The sequence below is a fragment of the Aulonocara sp. 'chitande type north' Nkhata Bay genome, linkage group LG4, assembly GCF_057382095.1.
Source record: "Aulonocara sp. 'chitande type north' Nkhata Bay isolate Kocher_YH1m ecotype deep benthic linkage group LG4, A_spYH_male_GT1.1, whole genome shotgun sequence".
NCBI classification, from domain to species: Eukaryota; Metazoa; Chordata; class Actinopteri; order Cichliformes; family Cichlidae; genus Aulonocara; species Aulonocara sp. 'chitande type north' Nkhata Bay.
The window spans coordinates 6,761,113-6,777,646 of NC_141347.1; the positions used below are offsets into that span (position 1 = coordinate 6,761,113).

A 16,534-nucleotide genomic window follows, 5' to 3' on the forward strand; every position below is an offset into this window, starting at 1 on the left:
AGACGTGAAGCACTCAGTGATTTTGATCAAATGACTCATCAGTTATTGATCTGTACTACACTGATCTACCACGTTAGTAAAGCTGGTGTTCTGGTGGTGGAGGGAGACTCGGATCATGTTCTGGTTTTGGAGCAGTGATCTGCTGATGGTTCAGTTTGATGAGCTTCTTCAAAATCATCCCTGACATCACCACTGAAAGGACGTCCATGAAAACAGACTGAAAATTACTGATATGTTCACAATCTGAGAGTTTAAAACTTGACAGACTTGATTCAGATGAAGTTATTTGAGCAGAAACTCCTGGATCTTTATCCTGTGTTGATCTAATCCTTCATGGTTCCTCCACAGAGTGGACCAGCAGAGCTCAGAGGTTCCCAGTGGTCAGTCTGCCCAGCAGCATCAAACACAGCTGGACTCCATATTTATGGTCTGTACATGTACAACAACTACTTTATTATTAATAATAATGCATTTATTTATAGGTCCCTTTCAGAACACCAAGGACTCTGTGGACTAAATGACCAAAAGAAACAAACTTTGAAATCAGACGGTGCAAATGTGATCACAGGGAAACGTTTTAAACATCGAGGCTTTAAACAGAAACCAAAGTGAAACAGTTTGTAGTCGAGATCAGTGGGAATGAAGCTGAATAACTGTTTCTTCAATAACTTTGAGCTCTTAAAAAACAAAAACTAGCTGAAAGTCTGGCTGCTCTTATGAAAAGTACAGAGAAATTATGGGTCGCTCAACACTTGTGCACAATATAAGAGTTGAAATAAATCTAAAGAATAACTCAAAGTCCTACAATCATACTGATAAAGTCATCTACAGCTAACTATCCAAGTGGATTTGTTTAAGACAGCTCCATCTGCTGGTGGCCCTCTGCAGGTGCATGAAAGGGGCGTGTTTATATTGAAAGTAGTAGAGAAAGTAAACACCACGGGAAGGAGGAGGACTCTCAGCAGCTTCCAGCTCATATTCAGACATTTGACTTCTCACTGAAAGCAGCAAGTTTGAGTGTTAGTTAGAAGAGATAACATGGTCATAGTAATTAGAGTTGATTGAGCAATGCTGTCCTTGTAATGTAGTTCATGATTTTTATGGACAAGTCCAGTTTTTCTGTAGAGCCTCTCAAGTTGGTGACAGCAGCAGTGGAAGTTCACGTGTAAACCAGAGCAGCAAATCAGGTCCAAATGTGTTGTTCACAGTGAGTGGGATCATCATTGGCTGCTATGTTAACCTCCTGCAGCAGGATGTCTTTGGTCAGAGAATGGATAGATCACTAAGTCATTGTTGAGTTTAGGGAGACAGTAGACAGTTGGAGGAGGTTCAGCCAGTTGACACACAGTAGATAAAATAACTGAAGGCAGGAGCAGACACCTGTATGACTTTCCACCTCTCACATAGATTATTGTCCCTGGGCAGCGCCACAGGGCTGGTAGATGTAAACAAAGCTGGAGGAGAGGATTTATTCATCTGAGAAAAGTCACAGAGTTGTGTCTTGATGCTCAATCATCCAGGTACGTAAATCCCAAAAAGCTTGATTCTGTTCATCTGGATGTTTTCAGTGGGAGAAACGTTTCATCATCATCAGGTGACTTCTTCAGTCTCAGCTGACTGCAGGTTTCAATCTCATAAACAGGACATTTGTATGACTGAAACCAGCCCACTGAAGGAACAATGGGCTGGGAGGTCAGTTCATTGATCATTGGTACGCATACTGTCAGGACCATTGATCAATGGTTGTTGATCAATGGTCATGAGTCCAGTTCACAGAGAGCTGGGGAATGGCTGCAATCACAGCATGTAAGATGGTGACAGTTGTACCCTTAGGCCCCTCCTCCATTCAGAGATGGTCTTTCCTTTTCACATAAATGGCCTCCTTGACTCCGCCCTCAAACCAGCGTTCACATTTACTCAGGACCTTCTTGATGTGAAGTTCTTCTGCTTCGCTGGCTGCTGTGTCTGTGGGGATGGTGTTTGTTCTGTGTTGTAGCGTCCTGATGACGCCCAGTTTGTGCCCCAGTGGATGATGAGAGTCAAACCTTAAATACTGATCTGTATGCGTAAACAGAGTGAACCTTTAAGACCAGTTGTCTGTACGATCAACTCAGTCACCTGAAACATCTCCAAGTTTCTGGCTTTGATCATCAACCTGTTGGTAGTTCAGCTCTGAACACCAGTGAAATGTTTCTCCCACTGAAATCGCTGCATTCATATGAACAGAATCAACGTTTTGGGATCGTGGAGTTGTGGACAAAGTCTCAGTTAATCAGATAAAGTCAAACCTATAATTGGTAAAGAGTTCGCGGATGATATGCCCCTTGATCGTAAAGAAGTGGATGTTGTGTGGACTAAAGTTCAGAGTGGTGGGTCATTCATAAAGTATTCTGTTCCAGCTGCTGGAGGACAACATCATCACGTTTGTGAAGAACGAGCTGAAGAAGATCCAGAAGGCTCTGAATCCAAATAAGCCCCAGTGCTTGGAGTTTCAGAGGGAGGATGATGAGCAGAGGAGCAGCAGAGAGGCATTTGTGAAGATCACAGTGGACTTCCTGAGGAGAATGAAGCAGGAGGAGCTGGCTGACCGTCTGCAGAGACGTAAGAGGATTTATCTAAAGATTTAAGCTGCTGGATAAATGAGAGACTTGTGACACCAGTGTGTTCAGTCATTTCTCAGTGGGTCAGAAATTGTCATCAGCATTTTGTAAAATATGATTGTTAAAGTTGTATTTTTATTATTATTATTCAGAACTTCCAGCTGCTGTTTGTCATCGTAACCTTAAGTCTAAGCTGAAGAAGAAGTTCCAGTGTGTGTTTGAGGGCATCGCTAAAGCAGGAAACCCAACCCTCCTGAATCAGATCTACACAGAGCTCTACATCACAGAGGGAGGGACTGCAGAGGTCAATGATGAACATGAGGTCAGACAGATTGAAACAGCATCCAGGAAACCAGACAGACCAGAAACAACCATCAGACAAGAAGACATCTTTAAAGCCTCACCTGGAAGAGATGAACCAATCAGAACAGTGCTGACAAAGGGAGTGGCTGGCATTGGGAAAACAGTCTTAACACAGAAATACAGCCTGGACTGGGCTGAAGACAAAGCCAACCAGGACATCCAGTTCATATTTCCATTCACTTTCAGAGAGCTGAATGTGCTGAAAGAGGAAAAGTTCAGCTTGGTGGGACTTGTTCATCGCTTCTTTACTGAAACCAAAGAAGCAGGAATCTGCAGCTTTGAAGACTTCCAGGTTGTGTTCATCTTTGATGGTCTGGATGAGTGTCGACTTCCTCTGGACTTCCACAAAACTACAATCCTAACTGATCCTAGAAAGTCCACCTCAGTGGATGTGCTGCTGATAAACCTCATCAGGGGGAAACTGCTTCCCTCTGCTCGCCTCTGGATAACCACACGACCTGCAGCAGCCAATCAGATCCCTCCTGACTGTGTTGGCATGGTGACAGAGGTCAGAGGGTTCACTGACCCACAGAAGGAGGAGTACTTCAGGAAGAGATTCAGAGATGAGGAGCAGGCCAGCAGGATCATCTCCCACATCAAGACATCACGAAGCCTCCACATCATGTGTCACATCCCAGTCTTCTGCTGGATCACTGCTACAGTTCTGGAGGATGTGCTGGAAACCAGAGAGGGAGGACAGCTGCCCAAGACCCTGACTGAGATGTACATCCACTTCCTGGTGGTTCAGGCCAAAGTGAAGAAGGTCAAGTATGATGGAGGAGCTGAGACAGATCCACACTGGAGTCCAGAGAGCAGGAAGATGATGGAGTCTCTGGGAAAACTGGCTTTTGATCAGCTGCAGAAAGGAAACCTGATCTTCTATGAATCAGACCTGACAGAGTGTGGCATCGATATCAGAGCAGCCTCAGTGTACTCAGGAGTGTTCACACAGATCTTTAAAGAGGAGAGCGGACTGTACCAGGACAAGGTGTTCTGCTTCATCCATCTGAGTGTTCAGGAGTTGCTGGCTGCTCTTCATGTCCATCTGACCTTCATCAACTCTGGAGTCAATCTGCTGGAACAACAACAAACAACATCCAAGAAGTCTGAAACGGAAGAATCTGCAAAGAAACACTTCTACCAGAGTGCTGTGAACAAGGCCTTACAGAGTCCAAATGGACACCTGGACTTGTTCCTCCGCTTCCTCCTGGGTCTTTCACTGCAGACCAATCAGACTCTCCTACGAGGTCTGCTGACACAGACAGGAAGTAGCTCACAGACCAATCAGGAAACAGTCCAGTACATCAAGAAGAAGCTCAGTGAGAATCTGTCTGCAGAGAAAAGCATCAATCTGATCCACTGTCTGAATGAACTGAATGATCGTTCTCTAGTGGAGGAGATCCAACAGTCCCTGAGATCAGGACGTCTCTCCACAGATAAACTGTCTCCTGCTCAGTGGTCAGCTCTGGTCTTCATCTTACTGTCATCAGAAGAAGATCTGGATGTGTTTGACCTGCAGAAATACTCTGCTTCAGAGGAGGCTCTTCTGAGGCTGCTGCCAGTGGTCAAAGCCTCCAACAAGGCTCTGTGAGTAAACATGTTGTCATCGCTTCATTGTTAAAATCATGGGAAATAAATCAGAAATGCTGAGTTCAAAGAGCACTGTAACATTTTTTTAAAATAGTAAATTAAATGATCATCAGTCACTCGGTAAATATATGGTAGTTTTAATGTTTCACTCCAGCATTTCTAAAACACACTTTGTTCTGTAACTCTTATCAAAGGACAATCCAGACCCAGCCTATAAGAACATGAGCTCTGATGCTTCAGCCCCTCTGACAGGTTTATTATCCTCAGCTTGTTCATTTGTCTCCAACTCCAGGAGTTTGGTTGTTTTATTCTAAAGCACAAACGTCACCTGCCAGACTTCACCTACATCTTTTTCTGATGTTCATAATTTAAGTTCAAGTTTGTATCTCACTTTCAGTGCACACCCTCCCTTTTTAAATATAAATCTCTGCTGTGCTGTCATGTTTTCATCCTGTATGGAGGGAGAAACTCGGTCTTCATTACTGAAATTGCCTCTAAGGTCGTGTTTCTTGTCAGTAACCATATGTAACTGTAAGGCTTCCATAACCAGTGTTATCACAGAATTACAGTGGGTTCTCTCTGGGTCCTCTACAGTTTCTTCCCACTGTCCACAGACATGCAGTTAGGTTACCTGGTGATCTAAACTTCATGCAGGTGTGAGTGAGAGTGGTTGTCTGTCCCTCTGTGGGCTTAGTGGAAGAGACTGGATGGATCTCTGCTTTGTCTTTGATATATGCTGACAGCAAACATTCTCCATGAAGTCTGCATTTCAGCTCATCTCCTTTATACACACCTTTAACAGGAAGAGTTTTATACAGCTAGTATTTAAAATCCAGTGTTATTCACAATACACAGGTAATGAGCATGATTATTGAATTACTAAAATTTTCTAAAATAATTGTTTTAGTTAATATTGTATGACAGTGTACACAGAATTATTAGCTCAGTAGGCAGAGTGGTCGCCCCATGATCATAAGGTCAGGGGTCGAATCCACCGAATAGTTACCTTGTGGTACCCCTGAGCAAGGTACCATCAAGGTACCAATCATGTGCACTGGACTGGTAGCACTCATAGTCTCATAGGTTTAAATAAATTTTTTTAAAAAAGGGTTCAACATATAAACAAATTTAATTTGATCACATATATTCTTTGTTTTTTTTTGTTGTGGTTTTTTCCCTTTCTCTCCCAGACTGAGCAGCTGTAACGTCTCAGAGGAAGGCTGTGAAAATTTGTTGTCAGTGGTCAGCTCCCAGTCCTGTAGTCTGAGAGAGCTGGACCTGAGTACCGACAGCCTGAAGGCTTCAGCAGTAAAGCTTCTGTCTGCTGCAGTGGAGAGTCCACATGCCAAACTGAATGTTCTGAGGTCAGATCAATTTGTATTATGTTTAGTTCTGTTTGTTTGTGTGTTTGATGTTTGTTTTTGTTTATGTCTTTATCCAGTTATCCTTGTTTCATAGCATTTTTATTTTATTTCAAAGTTAAACGGAAGTTTTACTAACCTGCTCAGCACAAGACAATAAGCTATTGCACCTTGATTACACTTTAACAACAATCTTTATTCATGTTTTTATCTTCAGACTTAACATCTGTGAACTCTCAGAGGAAAACTGTGAAGCTCTGTCCTCAGTTCTCAGCTCGCAGTCCTCTAGTCTGACAGAGCTGGACCTGAGTTTCAGAAAGCTGCAGGATTCAGGAGTGAAGCTTCTGTCTGCTGGACTACAACGTTTAAACTGTAAACTGAATACTCTGAGGTCAGATCAGAAAACATTTAGTTTTTAGAATTATTAATTAAAGTTCATACATATGATGTTGTATCTTAGTATCTTTATGTTTTCTTTAAAAATAGAAAGTCAACATTTAATGTTGTGAAATGTATTAACAAACTCTACATGAGTACTTGTTTTATAGATTGTCTTTTATTTTTCAGACTGAGTGGCTGTAACCTGTCAGAGAGAAGCTGTGAAGCTCTGTCCTCAGTCCTCAGCTCCCAGTCCTCCAGTCTGAGAGAGCTGGACCTGAGTAACTCTGACCTGCAGGATTCAGGAGTGAAGCTTCTGTCCGCTGGACTAAAGAGTTCACAGTGTGCAGTGGAAACTCTCAGGTCAGGATTCAAACTTTTCCACAGATGATCATTTGAAATGTGATTTATATTATTGTATAAACAGGTAACTTTTACAGCTGTCAAGTGAACTTTTATTCACATTTGAGTGGATAATTGGACTCTGAATTACTAAAAGTTGTTATAGTCATGTCTTTGTTTATTTAAAAAAATACTTCATGTACTGCCTAATTTAAAGATTTAGGCTCCTTTGGGCCCATAATATATATATTTGATTTCTTTGTGAATGAAATTAGGAGGATATTGGCGACTGCTGATTGGCTCGCTGTTTGTTTTTTATTCACAGTACTTAATTTTAAAGGCTGATTTCTCAAAATGAGATGTTTATCTTTTCTTCTACAACACGTGGAGCCACCAAATCTTCTTGCTTGATTTATTCATTACAGTTTGATTTAAAGAATATTAGACTCGTAACATAATAAATATATTTATTTCACTTCTTCTTGAGAGAAAGAAAGGGATGACTGGGTGAGCTCCAGTGGTTCATCCCAGCAGAGAGAGCGGCACACTGGGCTGCAAATGATCACAGTAGTAATGGCCATAGTTTGATAAAACAGGCATTCTTACCCTGTAGATAATACAGGGTTCTGGTGCCGATGTGGGGGAGGGGAGTCGCCCGGTACTAACTACATACTACTAACTACCTCATCCAGATGTCTTCCCTACTAAACCTGATAAGAAGTAACTGCAGTAGCCTTATAGGTCAAATCAGTTTCACCTGTTAAAGTTAGCTCCACTATTAATTAGGGGTGGGGGAAAAAATCGATACTGTGTAGTATGGTGATATTTTGTTTGCTAATAATGTATCGATACAGGGACAGCAGAAATCGATATTTTGTTACAAACAATTTTTTCTCTGAAGTCAACATGCTCTGGAGTCAGAGCATGTTGACTTCAGAGCATGTTGATCCTTTTTCTGAGCAACAATCCTGACATTCCTTCACTGTCCAAATGTGTTTAACTTTTTTTTTGGCAGCAATAAACATGACAGTTTACTTATTTTAATTTAAGACATGTTTAATTTTAATTAAGTTTGAAACTTTTTTATTTAATGTAAAATTATATATTTTTTTAAATTTACTTTCAAATTCTTCAGTTGCTGAAGGGGCTGCATAGTTTTCATAAATTGCATAGTTCAGAATAGCTATAATTGTACCAGATGGTTGCATTCAGTTAAGTTGGACTAGACTGTAATACAAACCGTTCAGTTTGTCAACAATAAAACTGACTGAAATGAGAGAAAGACTGAGTGTGAGACTTTGATATTAGATAAAATGAATATTGATAAAGTTTACCTTTATGTGCAGAATTTAAATATCGCAAAATATTTTAAAAAAATCGCAATAATATCGTGTCGTGCGTTAAGTATTGTGATAATATCGTATCGCGAGTTGTATTGTGATTCCCACCTCTACTATTAATGGTGTCACTTGTTATTTCTGGGATGAGTTTAGTAGCCTGAACAGCTGCTTAAAGGAAAGTAATTAAATAATAAAAATAACCTAAGTCCGGGGGAACCTGCAAGAGCTGTTTGCACAAAGAATAATGCTCAGACTTTGAGGTTTTATCGTTTTACACAAGGTTTAAAAATGAATGTCCACAATTGAATTGCAGAAATTGTTATTGAGCTAATACAGATGTAGTTGTTATCTTTGGTAAGGAGAGGTTGGAGGAAGGATGAGCACAGTCAGGCCTAAAGATGCTCTTAATAATAATAATGGATTGCATTTATATAGCGCTTTTCGAGACCCTCAAAGACCCTTTACAATCCCACTACAGGGAGTGCAGAATTATTAGGCAAGTTGTATTTTTGAGGAATAATTTTATTATTGAACAACAACCATGTTCTCAATGAACCCAAAAAACTCATTAATATCAAAGCTGAATGTTTTTGGAAGTAGTTTTTAGTTTGTTTTTAGTTTTAGCTATTTTAGGGGGATATCTGTGTGTGCAGGTGACTATTACTGTGCAGAATTATTAGGCAACTTAACAAAAAACAAATATATACCCATTTCAATTATTTCTTTTTACCAGTGACACCAATATAACATCTCCACATTCACAAATATACATTTCTGACATTCAAAAACAAAACAAAAACAAATCAGCGACCAATATAGCCACCTTTCTTTGCAAGGACACTCAAAAGCCTGCCATCCATGGATTCTGTCAGTGTTTTGATCTGTTCACCATCAACATTGCGTGCAGCAGCAACCACAGCCTCCCAGACACTGTTCAGAGAGGTGTACTGTTTTCCCTCCTTGTAAATCTCACATTTGATGATGGACCACAGGTTCTCAATGGGGTTCAGATCAGGTGAACAAGGTGGCCATGTCATTAGTTTTTCTTCTTTTATACCCTTTCTTGCCAACCACGCTGTGGAGTACTTGGACGCGTGTGATGGAGCATTGTCCTGCATGAAAATCATGTTTTTCTTGAAGGATGCAGACTTCTTCCTGTACCACTGCTTGAAGAAGGTGTCTTCCAGAAACTGGCAGTAGGACTGGGAGTTGAGCTTGACTCCATCCTCAACCCGAAAAGGCCCCACAAGCTCATCTTTGATGATACCAGCCCAAACCAGTACTCCACCTCCACCTTGCTGGCGTCTGAGTCAGACTGGAGCTCTCTTCCCTTTACCAATCCAGCCACGGGCCCATCCATCTGGCCCATCAAGACTCACTCTCATTCATCAGTCCATAAAACCTTAGAAAAACCAGTCTTGAGATATTTCTTGGCCCAGTCTTGACGTTTCAGCTTGTGTGTCTTGTTCAGTGGTGGTCGTCTTTCAGCCTTTCTTACCTTGGCCATGTCTCTGAGTATTGCACACCTTGTGCTCTTGGGCACTCCAGTGATGTTGCAGCTCTGAAATATGGCCAAACTGGTGGCAAGTGGCATCTTGGCAGCTGCACGCTTGACTTTTCTCAGTTCATGGGCAGTTATTTTGCGCCTTGGTTTCTCCACACGCTTCTTGCGACCCTGTTGACTATTTTGAATGAAACGCTTGATTGTTCGATGATCACGCTTCAGAAGCTTTGCAATTTTGAGACTGCTGCATCCCTCTGCAAGATATCTCACTATTTTTGACTTTTCTGAGCCTGTCAAGTCCTTCTTTTGACCCATTTTGCCAAAGGAAAGGACGTTACCTAATAATTATGCACACCTGATATAGGGTGTTGATGTCATTAGACCACACCCCTTCTCATTACAGAGATGCACATCACCTAATATGCTTAATTGGTAGTAGGCTTTCGAGCCTATACAGCTTGGAGTAAGACAACATGCATGAAGAGGATGATGTGGACAAAATACTCATTTGCCTAATAATTCTGCACTCCCTGTATTCATTCACTCTCACATTCACACACTGGTGGAGGTAAGCTACAGTTGTAGTGGTAGGTTAGGTTTTGCCCAAGGACAAAATGACCAAGACAGAGAGAGCTGGCTCATCAGACAGACAAGCTCATCTTGTAACCTACTGGTTCGCTGGTCAGCACACCAGCTGACTAGCGAACCGGCTAACTAGCACACCAGCTAACTAGCACACCGGCTAAATAGCAAATCAGCTAACTAGCAGACCAGCTAACGGCAGCCACAAGCTGAAGGACGATTAAATGTAGTGGAGATATCAGAGATGACACTGGTGTGTCCGATTCACTCTTTAGCACTCTGGTCACTCCGGTGTGTCAGCCAGAACACCACTGAAGGCCAAATGATCCCAGCATGTGGAATAAAGAGCTTAAGGTTTGGTTTGAGACACTTTATTCTTTCACTGATTGATTCTTGCGGCTGTGATCATGTGTGTGGTTTCTTACAAAAAGGAAGTACACAATACAAATACATGACAAATAAGATGAATAGATAAGTTACATATCCAGTTATATGTACGTACATCAGTATAGCTAATATAGCCATATATAAGGACAAAGATCACAGTACTATAATGCAGTAATGTTAAACACAAAGGTGTATATCTACATAAATCTGTCCTATCAGTGATCAGGGTACTGTAGTATACTTCTACTACATAAACTATAGAAACTAAACGACATTAGTGTGACTTTAAGTTACCATCAGTACAGACGAACTGATGGTAGTTGTACAAAATAAAGGCATTGCAATTATTGTGAAGGGCTTCCGGTTAAACTAAGATCAGCTGATTACCTCATAACAAATTGTTTGCTATAGAACGCAGCTCCCACTCTTCATTAATATCATGTACTGTAACTCCCAAGTAACCATGGTTACCCAGCCACGCCCAGTAGTCTCCAGAGAGACCAACAGCTGGTGCACGTTGTAACGCTGTGGCTGTCGTAGTCTCTCCTTTTTCTACAGCTCATTTGTTCTTCTTGTGATGGTGCGTCTTGAGGGAGGCTCATACATGCCGTCATTTGTTGATCCTAAGAACGTTCCTCAGACCGACTTCTTCAACAACACTAATCGGCCTGAAGTTTGTAGCTACTCACTTCACTGTGGCGTCTGTTAGCTTGTCTTTCTTTGGTTTTATCCTGACTCCTCCCACTAGCTGAATCTACGTAGTCTGCCCAAGCCTCCCACCTCTGTTTGTTTGGGTGGTTTGTTTGCTGCCATCAACAGCGTGTAATGCATTTAAGTGATACTTCAGACATGAAGTACTGCGACAATAAAAAACTCAACTTTGCTTAAAAATAACTTTAGTTGTATCAACACTGCCCTCTGGAATAATTAGACTTTGGTGACAAACTGATGTGATCTCCATGTTTCCTTTGTTGGACTGTGGGCGAGTGTCAGAACTGAATGTACTGAGTAACATGTGGAGTTTAAATATGTGTCAGTTCCAGTTTTAGAGCTCTAAAGTGCAGCTATCATGTTAGGAATATGTTAGGAATAGACAGGAACACTGAGCACACTGAGGTCAAATCTTTATTTATCCAGTTCATCTGTAGGCTGAGCTCAGTCCATCCATTTAGTGAAATGATGTTTAAAGGTCTCCTTGTTCTGTGAGCGTGCACAGATCCTGAAGCAGAAAGCCTGGGTTACAGAGAAATGATCATCACTGTGATGATGCTCACCATCTCTGACTGGGATTTGAGGTTTTGTCAAAGCAGCAAAGAAAGCCTGGCTATGTTGGACTGGGTGTGGAAGCAGCTCCCAGTTTGAGTTCAGGAGACAGACACCCTCTCTACTTTGACGATCAGCTTCAAACTTTCCTTTTTGATAAAACTTATAGTTAGAGCTGGATCAGGTGACCCTGAACCATCACTTAGTTATGCTGCTATAGAGATGGATAACAGATGGATTGTTGTTTTGTGTGTCTGCAGTCTGTCAGGCTGTCTGATCACAGAGGAAGGCTGTACTTCTCTGGCCTCAGCTCTGACCTCCAACCCCTCCCATCTGAGAGAGCTGGACCTGAGCTACAATCATCCAGGTCTCTCAGGAATGAAGCTTCTGTCGGCTGGACTGAAGGATCCAGGCTGGAGACTGGACACTCTCAGGTATGGAGAGAATGTCTGATATAGGAGGAAGAGCTGGAATCATTTCCTGTGTCTTTCACTCACTTCCTGTTTGTTTCCTGCAGATGAGACATGAACAATCACACATGCAGGAATATTTTCAGGGACAGACACACTAGTCTAGCTGGATAGTACATGGATATTTATGTAGGGGGTCTTCAAGGAGACTGTTTGCAGGAACATTAATGATAACTGATAAGTCATGTTGAGAGTTTCATTAAAAGTAGACTTACAGTTAGGTAATATTTGGACAGAGACAACATTTTGTAACTTTAGATACAAGTATCAGCCATGTGTGTGTTTCCCATGCTGTATGTCCACAGTCACAGTGACAGTCAGTGACACTGACAGAAGGATGAAACAAGGCTGTGAATCATTTCAGTCTGTGTGTGTGACAAAGAGGCAGACAGGAGCAGCTAACATTTGGAAATGGAAGCTTACTGGAAACACTACATTCACGGCTGAATTCACAATAGATTTGTTCTCAAGTGCACATTTAGCAGCTAATGCTAATACTGTTTTCCCTTTGCTTTCTACAGCAGCTATTGCTAAGTAGGCCACTTTGCTCCGCTAAGGATTTGTGTGACCATGATGGAGACTCTGATAAGCTAATGCTGCTAAGCTAATGCTGTTTACGGGCCCTGTTAGAATCAATATTTCATTCTCATTCTGTTGTTTGAGAACAATATTAACGTTTCACATCATTATAACACAAGAGAAAAGGGTATTGGCATTAGCTACTAGTGCTTATTCACCTCAAATTACCTTTAGCTGCTAATGGCAGCCTACTTAGCATTAACTCCTCACTAATATAATGCTAATTTACATCAAATTAGCATTAACTGCTCATATTGTTATAAGGAAAGAGAAAACGGTATTAGCAGTAGCGCATAATGCTAATTCACGTCAACGTAGTATTAGTTAATAATGGCAGCCTACTTAGCATTAACTGCTCACTAATATAATGCTAATTCGCATCAAATTAGCATTAGCTGCTCAAGTTGTTATAAGGAAAAAGAGAAAACGGTATTAGTATTAGCTGCTAATAATTATTCACCCCTAATTAGAGTTAGCCCCTAATGGCAGTCTACTTAGCATTAACTCCTGACATTGTTATAATGCAGGGGAAAAGAGTTACCATTATCGGATAATGCTAATTCTCATCAAATTAGCATTAGTTAATAACGGTAGACTTCGTATCATTAGCTGCTGTCATTCTTACAAAGCAAACAGTATGAGCATTAGCTGTTAATCCTTTTTCATCTAAAATTAGAATTAGCCACTAATGGCGTATTGTTAAAAGGTAAGAAAAAACATTGTTAGCATAAGCGGATAATGCTAATTCATCTCAAATTAGTATTAGCTAATAATGGCACCTGCTTAGCATTAGCTGGTCACATTGTTATAAGGCAAGAAAATATGGTATTAGCATTAGCTGCCAATTTCTATTTACCTAAAATTAGCATTAGCCACTAATGGTAGCCTATAGCAAAAACTTCTTAATGCTAAATGAAGTTAATTAATGCTAAGTAGGTTTAACTGAAATTAAAGTAGTGTTAGCATTAGCTGCTGATATTGTTAAAAGGTAAGATAAAACATTGCTAGCAGCAGCGGATAATGCTAACACACATAATAATTAGCATTACCTAATAATGGCAGCCTTCTTAGCATTAGCTGCTCATATTTTTATAATGCAAGGGAAAAGAGTTGGCAAAAACAGTGTTACCATTATCGGATAATGCTAATTCTCATCAAATTAGCATTAGTTAATAACGGTAGACTTCGTATCATTAGCTGCTGTCATTCTTACAAAGCAAACAGTATGAGCATTAGCTGTTAATCCTTTTTCATCTAAAATTAGAATTAGCTACTAATGGCGTATTGTTAAAAAGTAAGAAAAAACATTGTTAGCATAAGCGGATAATGCTAATTCATCTCAAATTAGTATTAGCTAATAATGGCACCTGCTTAGCATTAGCTGGTCACATTGTTATAAGGCAAGAAAATATGGTATTAGCATTAGCTGCCAATTTCTATTTACCTAAAATTAGCATTAGCCACTAATGGTAGCCTATAGCAAAAACTTCTTAATGCTAAATGAAGTTAATTAATGCTAAGTAGGTTTAACTGAAATTAAAGTAGTGTTAGCATTAGCTGCTGATATTGTTAAAAGGTAAGATAAAACATTGCTAGCAGCAGCGGATAATGCTAACACACATAATAATTAGCATTACCTAATAATGGCAGCCTTCTTAGCATTAGCTGCTCATATTGTTATAATGCAAGGGAAAAGAGTTGGCAAAAACAGTGTTAGCATTAGTGGATAATGCTAATTCACCTAAATTAGCTAATAATGGCTACGTACTTAGCATTACCTACTAATATTGATATAAAGCAAGAAAATATGGTATTAGCATTAGCTTCTAATGCTTTCTCATCTAAAATTAGAATTAGCCACTAATGGCATCCTATTTAGCATTAACTCTCCACATCGCAAGGGAAAAATTTGAATTCAATAAAAAAAAAAAAGTGTTCACATTAGCTACTTGTATTGTTAAAAAGTAAGAAAAAACATTGTTAGCATAAGGGGATAATGCTAATTCACCTCAAATTAGTATTAGCTAATAACGGCAACCTACATAGCATTAGCTGGTCACATTGTTATAAAGCAAGAAAATATGGTATTAGCATTATCTGCCAATTCCTATTCACCTAAAATTAGCATTACCTGCTAATGGCAGTCTACTTAGCATTAACTCCTCACTAATGTGATGCTAATTCACATTAAATTAGCTTTAGCATTAGCTGCTAGCATCAGCCTACCTAGCACTAGCTGCTCACATTGTTAAAAGGGAAGAGAATACGATATTAGCATTAGCTGGTAATATTTATTCACCCCTAATTAGAATTAGCCACTAATGGCAGCATACTTGGCGTTAACTCCTCACATCGTTGTAATGCAAATGAGGCTAACTTGCATTAAATTAGACTGCTGTTATTAGCTAATGCTATTTAGCAGTAGCTGCTCACATTGTTATAAAGCAAAGGAAAACGATATGAGCATTAGGTTCTAATGCGTATTTGCCTTAAATTAGACGTAGGTGCTAATGGCAGCCTACTTAGCATTAGCAGCTCAGATGTTATAATGCTAGGAAAAAGAGTGTTAGCATTAGCCGTTCACATTGTTATAAAGTTAAGGGAAATAGTGTTAGCATTAGCTACTCACATTTTTAAAAAAAGTAAGTGTTAGCATTAGTGCATAATGCTAATTCATGTCAAATTAGCATTAGTTAATAATGGCAGCCTATTTAGCATTAGCAGATAATGTTGACCTTGGCCCACTGGAAAAGTTAAGAACTAAAGATTTAGGAGTGTTTCTCGATAGCTCTTTCTCGTTTGAGAAACAAATGAATTCTGTTATTAAAACCAGCTGTAAGGTTTATATTGTTGATTGTCATTTATGCTTAGAAATATTTACTCATATATGCTTAATTTTATAATCGATTGCATAATGATAGAGGTTTGATCCTTAGTAGTCTGTAAAGACTCTGTGTGCCTTCCAGAGTGCTCTGGCATGCACACACCACTTGGGGCCATGAGAGAGGTCGTACCCTCTCTTACTGATTTATGGTGTAGGACAGGGGTCTCAAACTCAATTTAGCTGGGGGCCGCTGCATCCTTCTCCATGAAGGCTTCACTTCTGCTCTCAACTCAAAAAGTCTCTTTAATACATTTCCCCTGCTGAGCCAACGTACCTCAGTGAAGTCGAGCACATCCCCATATTCTGACTCCATTTCCTCTAAAAAAGCACAGAACCTTCGGTGCTTTAAGCCCCTGGATCTGATTTGGTTGATGCATTTCACAACAATAGACATCACATTGTCAAACTTCAGGCATTTGCTGCAAAGGACCTGCTGATGGATGATGCAGTGCAGAGCAATGGCCTCCTCCACGCCTTCCTCTTCCAGTTTGTTTTGTGCCACCAGTCCATGTTTCCTCCCTGTCATTGATGGCGCTCCATCTGTTGTTATTCCAACAAACCTCTTCCATGGCAAACCAACATTCTCAATGGCATCACACAGCTTGTAAATATCTGCTGAGCGGTGGTCTGGCCATGCATTGGAATTACTGTGAGCAGCTCCTCCATCACTTCAAAACTGTCATCAACACCACGGACATACATTGGGAGCTGGGCAGTGTCGGTGATGTCTGTGGTCTCATCAAGAGCGACTGAGTATACACTGAAACATTTGGCTTTCTCACACAGTTGGTCATAAATGTCACTTGACAGGTCAGAAATGCGATCTGCTGCGGTGTTGGCAGAAAGGCTGATGTTGCTAAACTGACCTTTCTTTCCCGGACAGACTATATT

At 40.4% G+C, this 16,534-nt stretch overlaps 1 protein-coding gene across 1 annotated transcript in view; it reads left to right on the forward strand.

Moving 5' to 3' along the window:
• The first annotated feature begins 30 nt into the window (after positions 1-30).
• The window catches only part of LOC147331864 (protein NLRC3-like), a 24,874-nt gene continuing 8,370 nt past the window's right edge, over positions 31-16,534 (forward strand). The window contains exons 1-6 of the mRNA XM_086290467.1: positions 31-134; positions 349-427; positions 2,400-2,601; positions 2,753-4,550; positions 5,744-5,917; positions 6,482-6,655. Coding sequence (XP_086146593.1) covers positions 31-134; positions 349-427; positions 2,400-2,601; positions 2,753-4,550; positions 5,744-5,917; positions 6,482-6,655 — 2,531 coding nt within the window. The remainder of the gene's footprint in view (positions 135-348; positions 428-2,399; positions 2,602-2,752; positions 4,551-5,743; positions 5,918-6,481; positions 6,656-16,534) is intronic.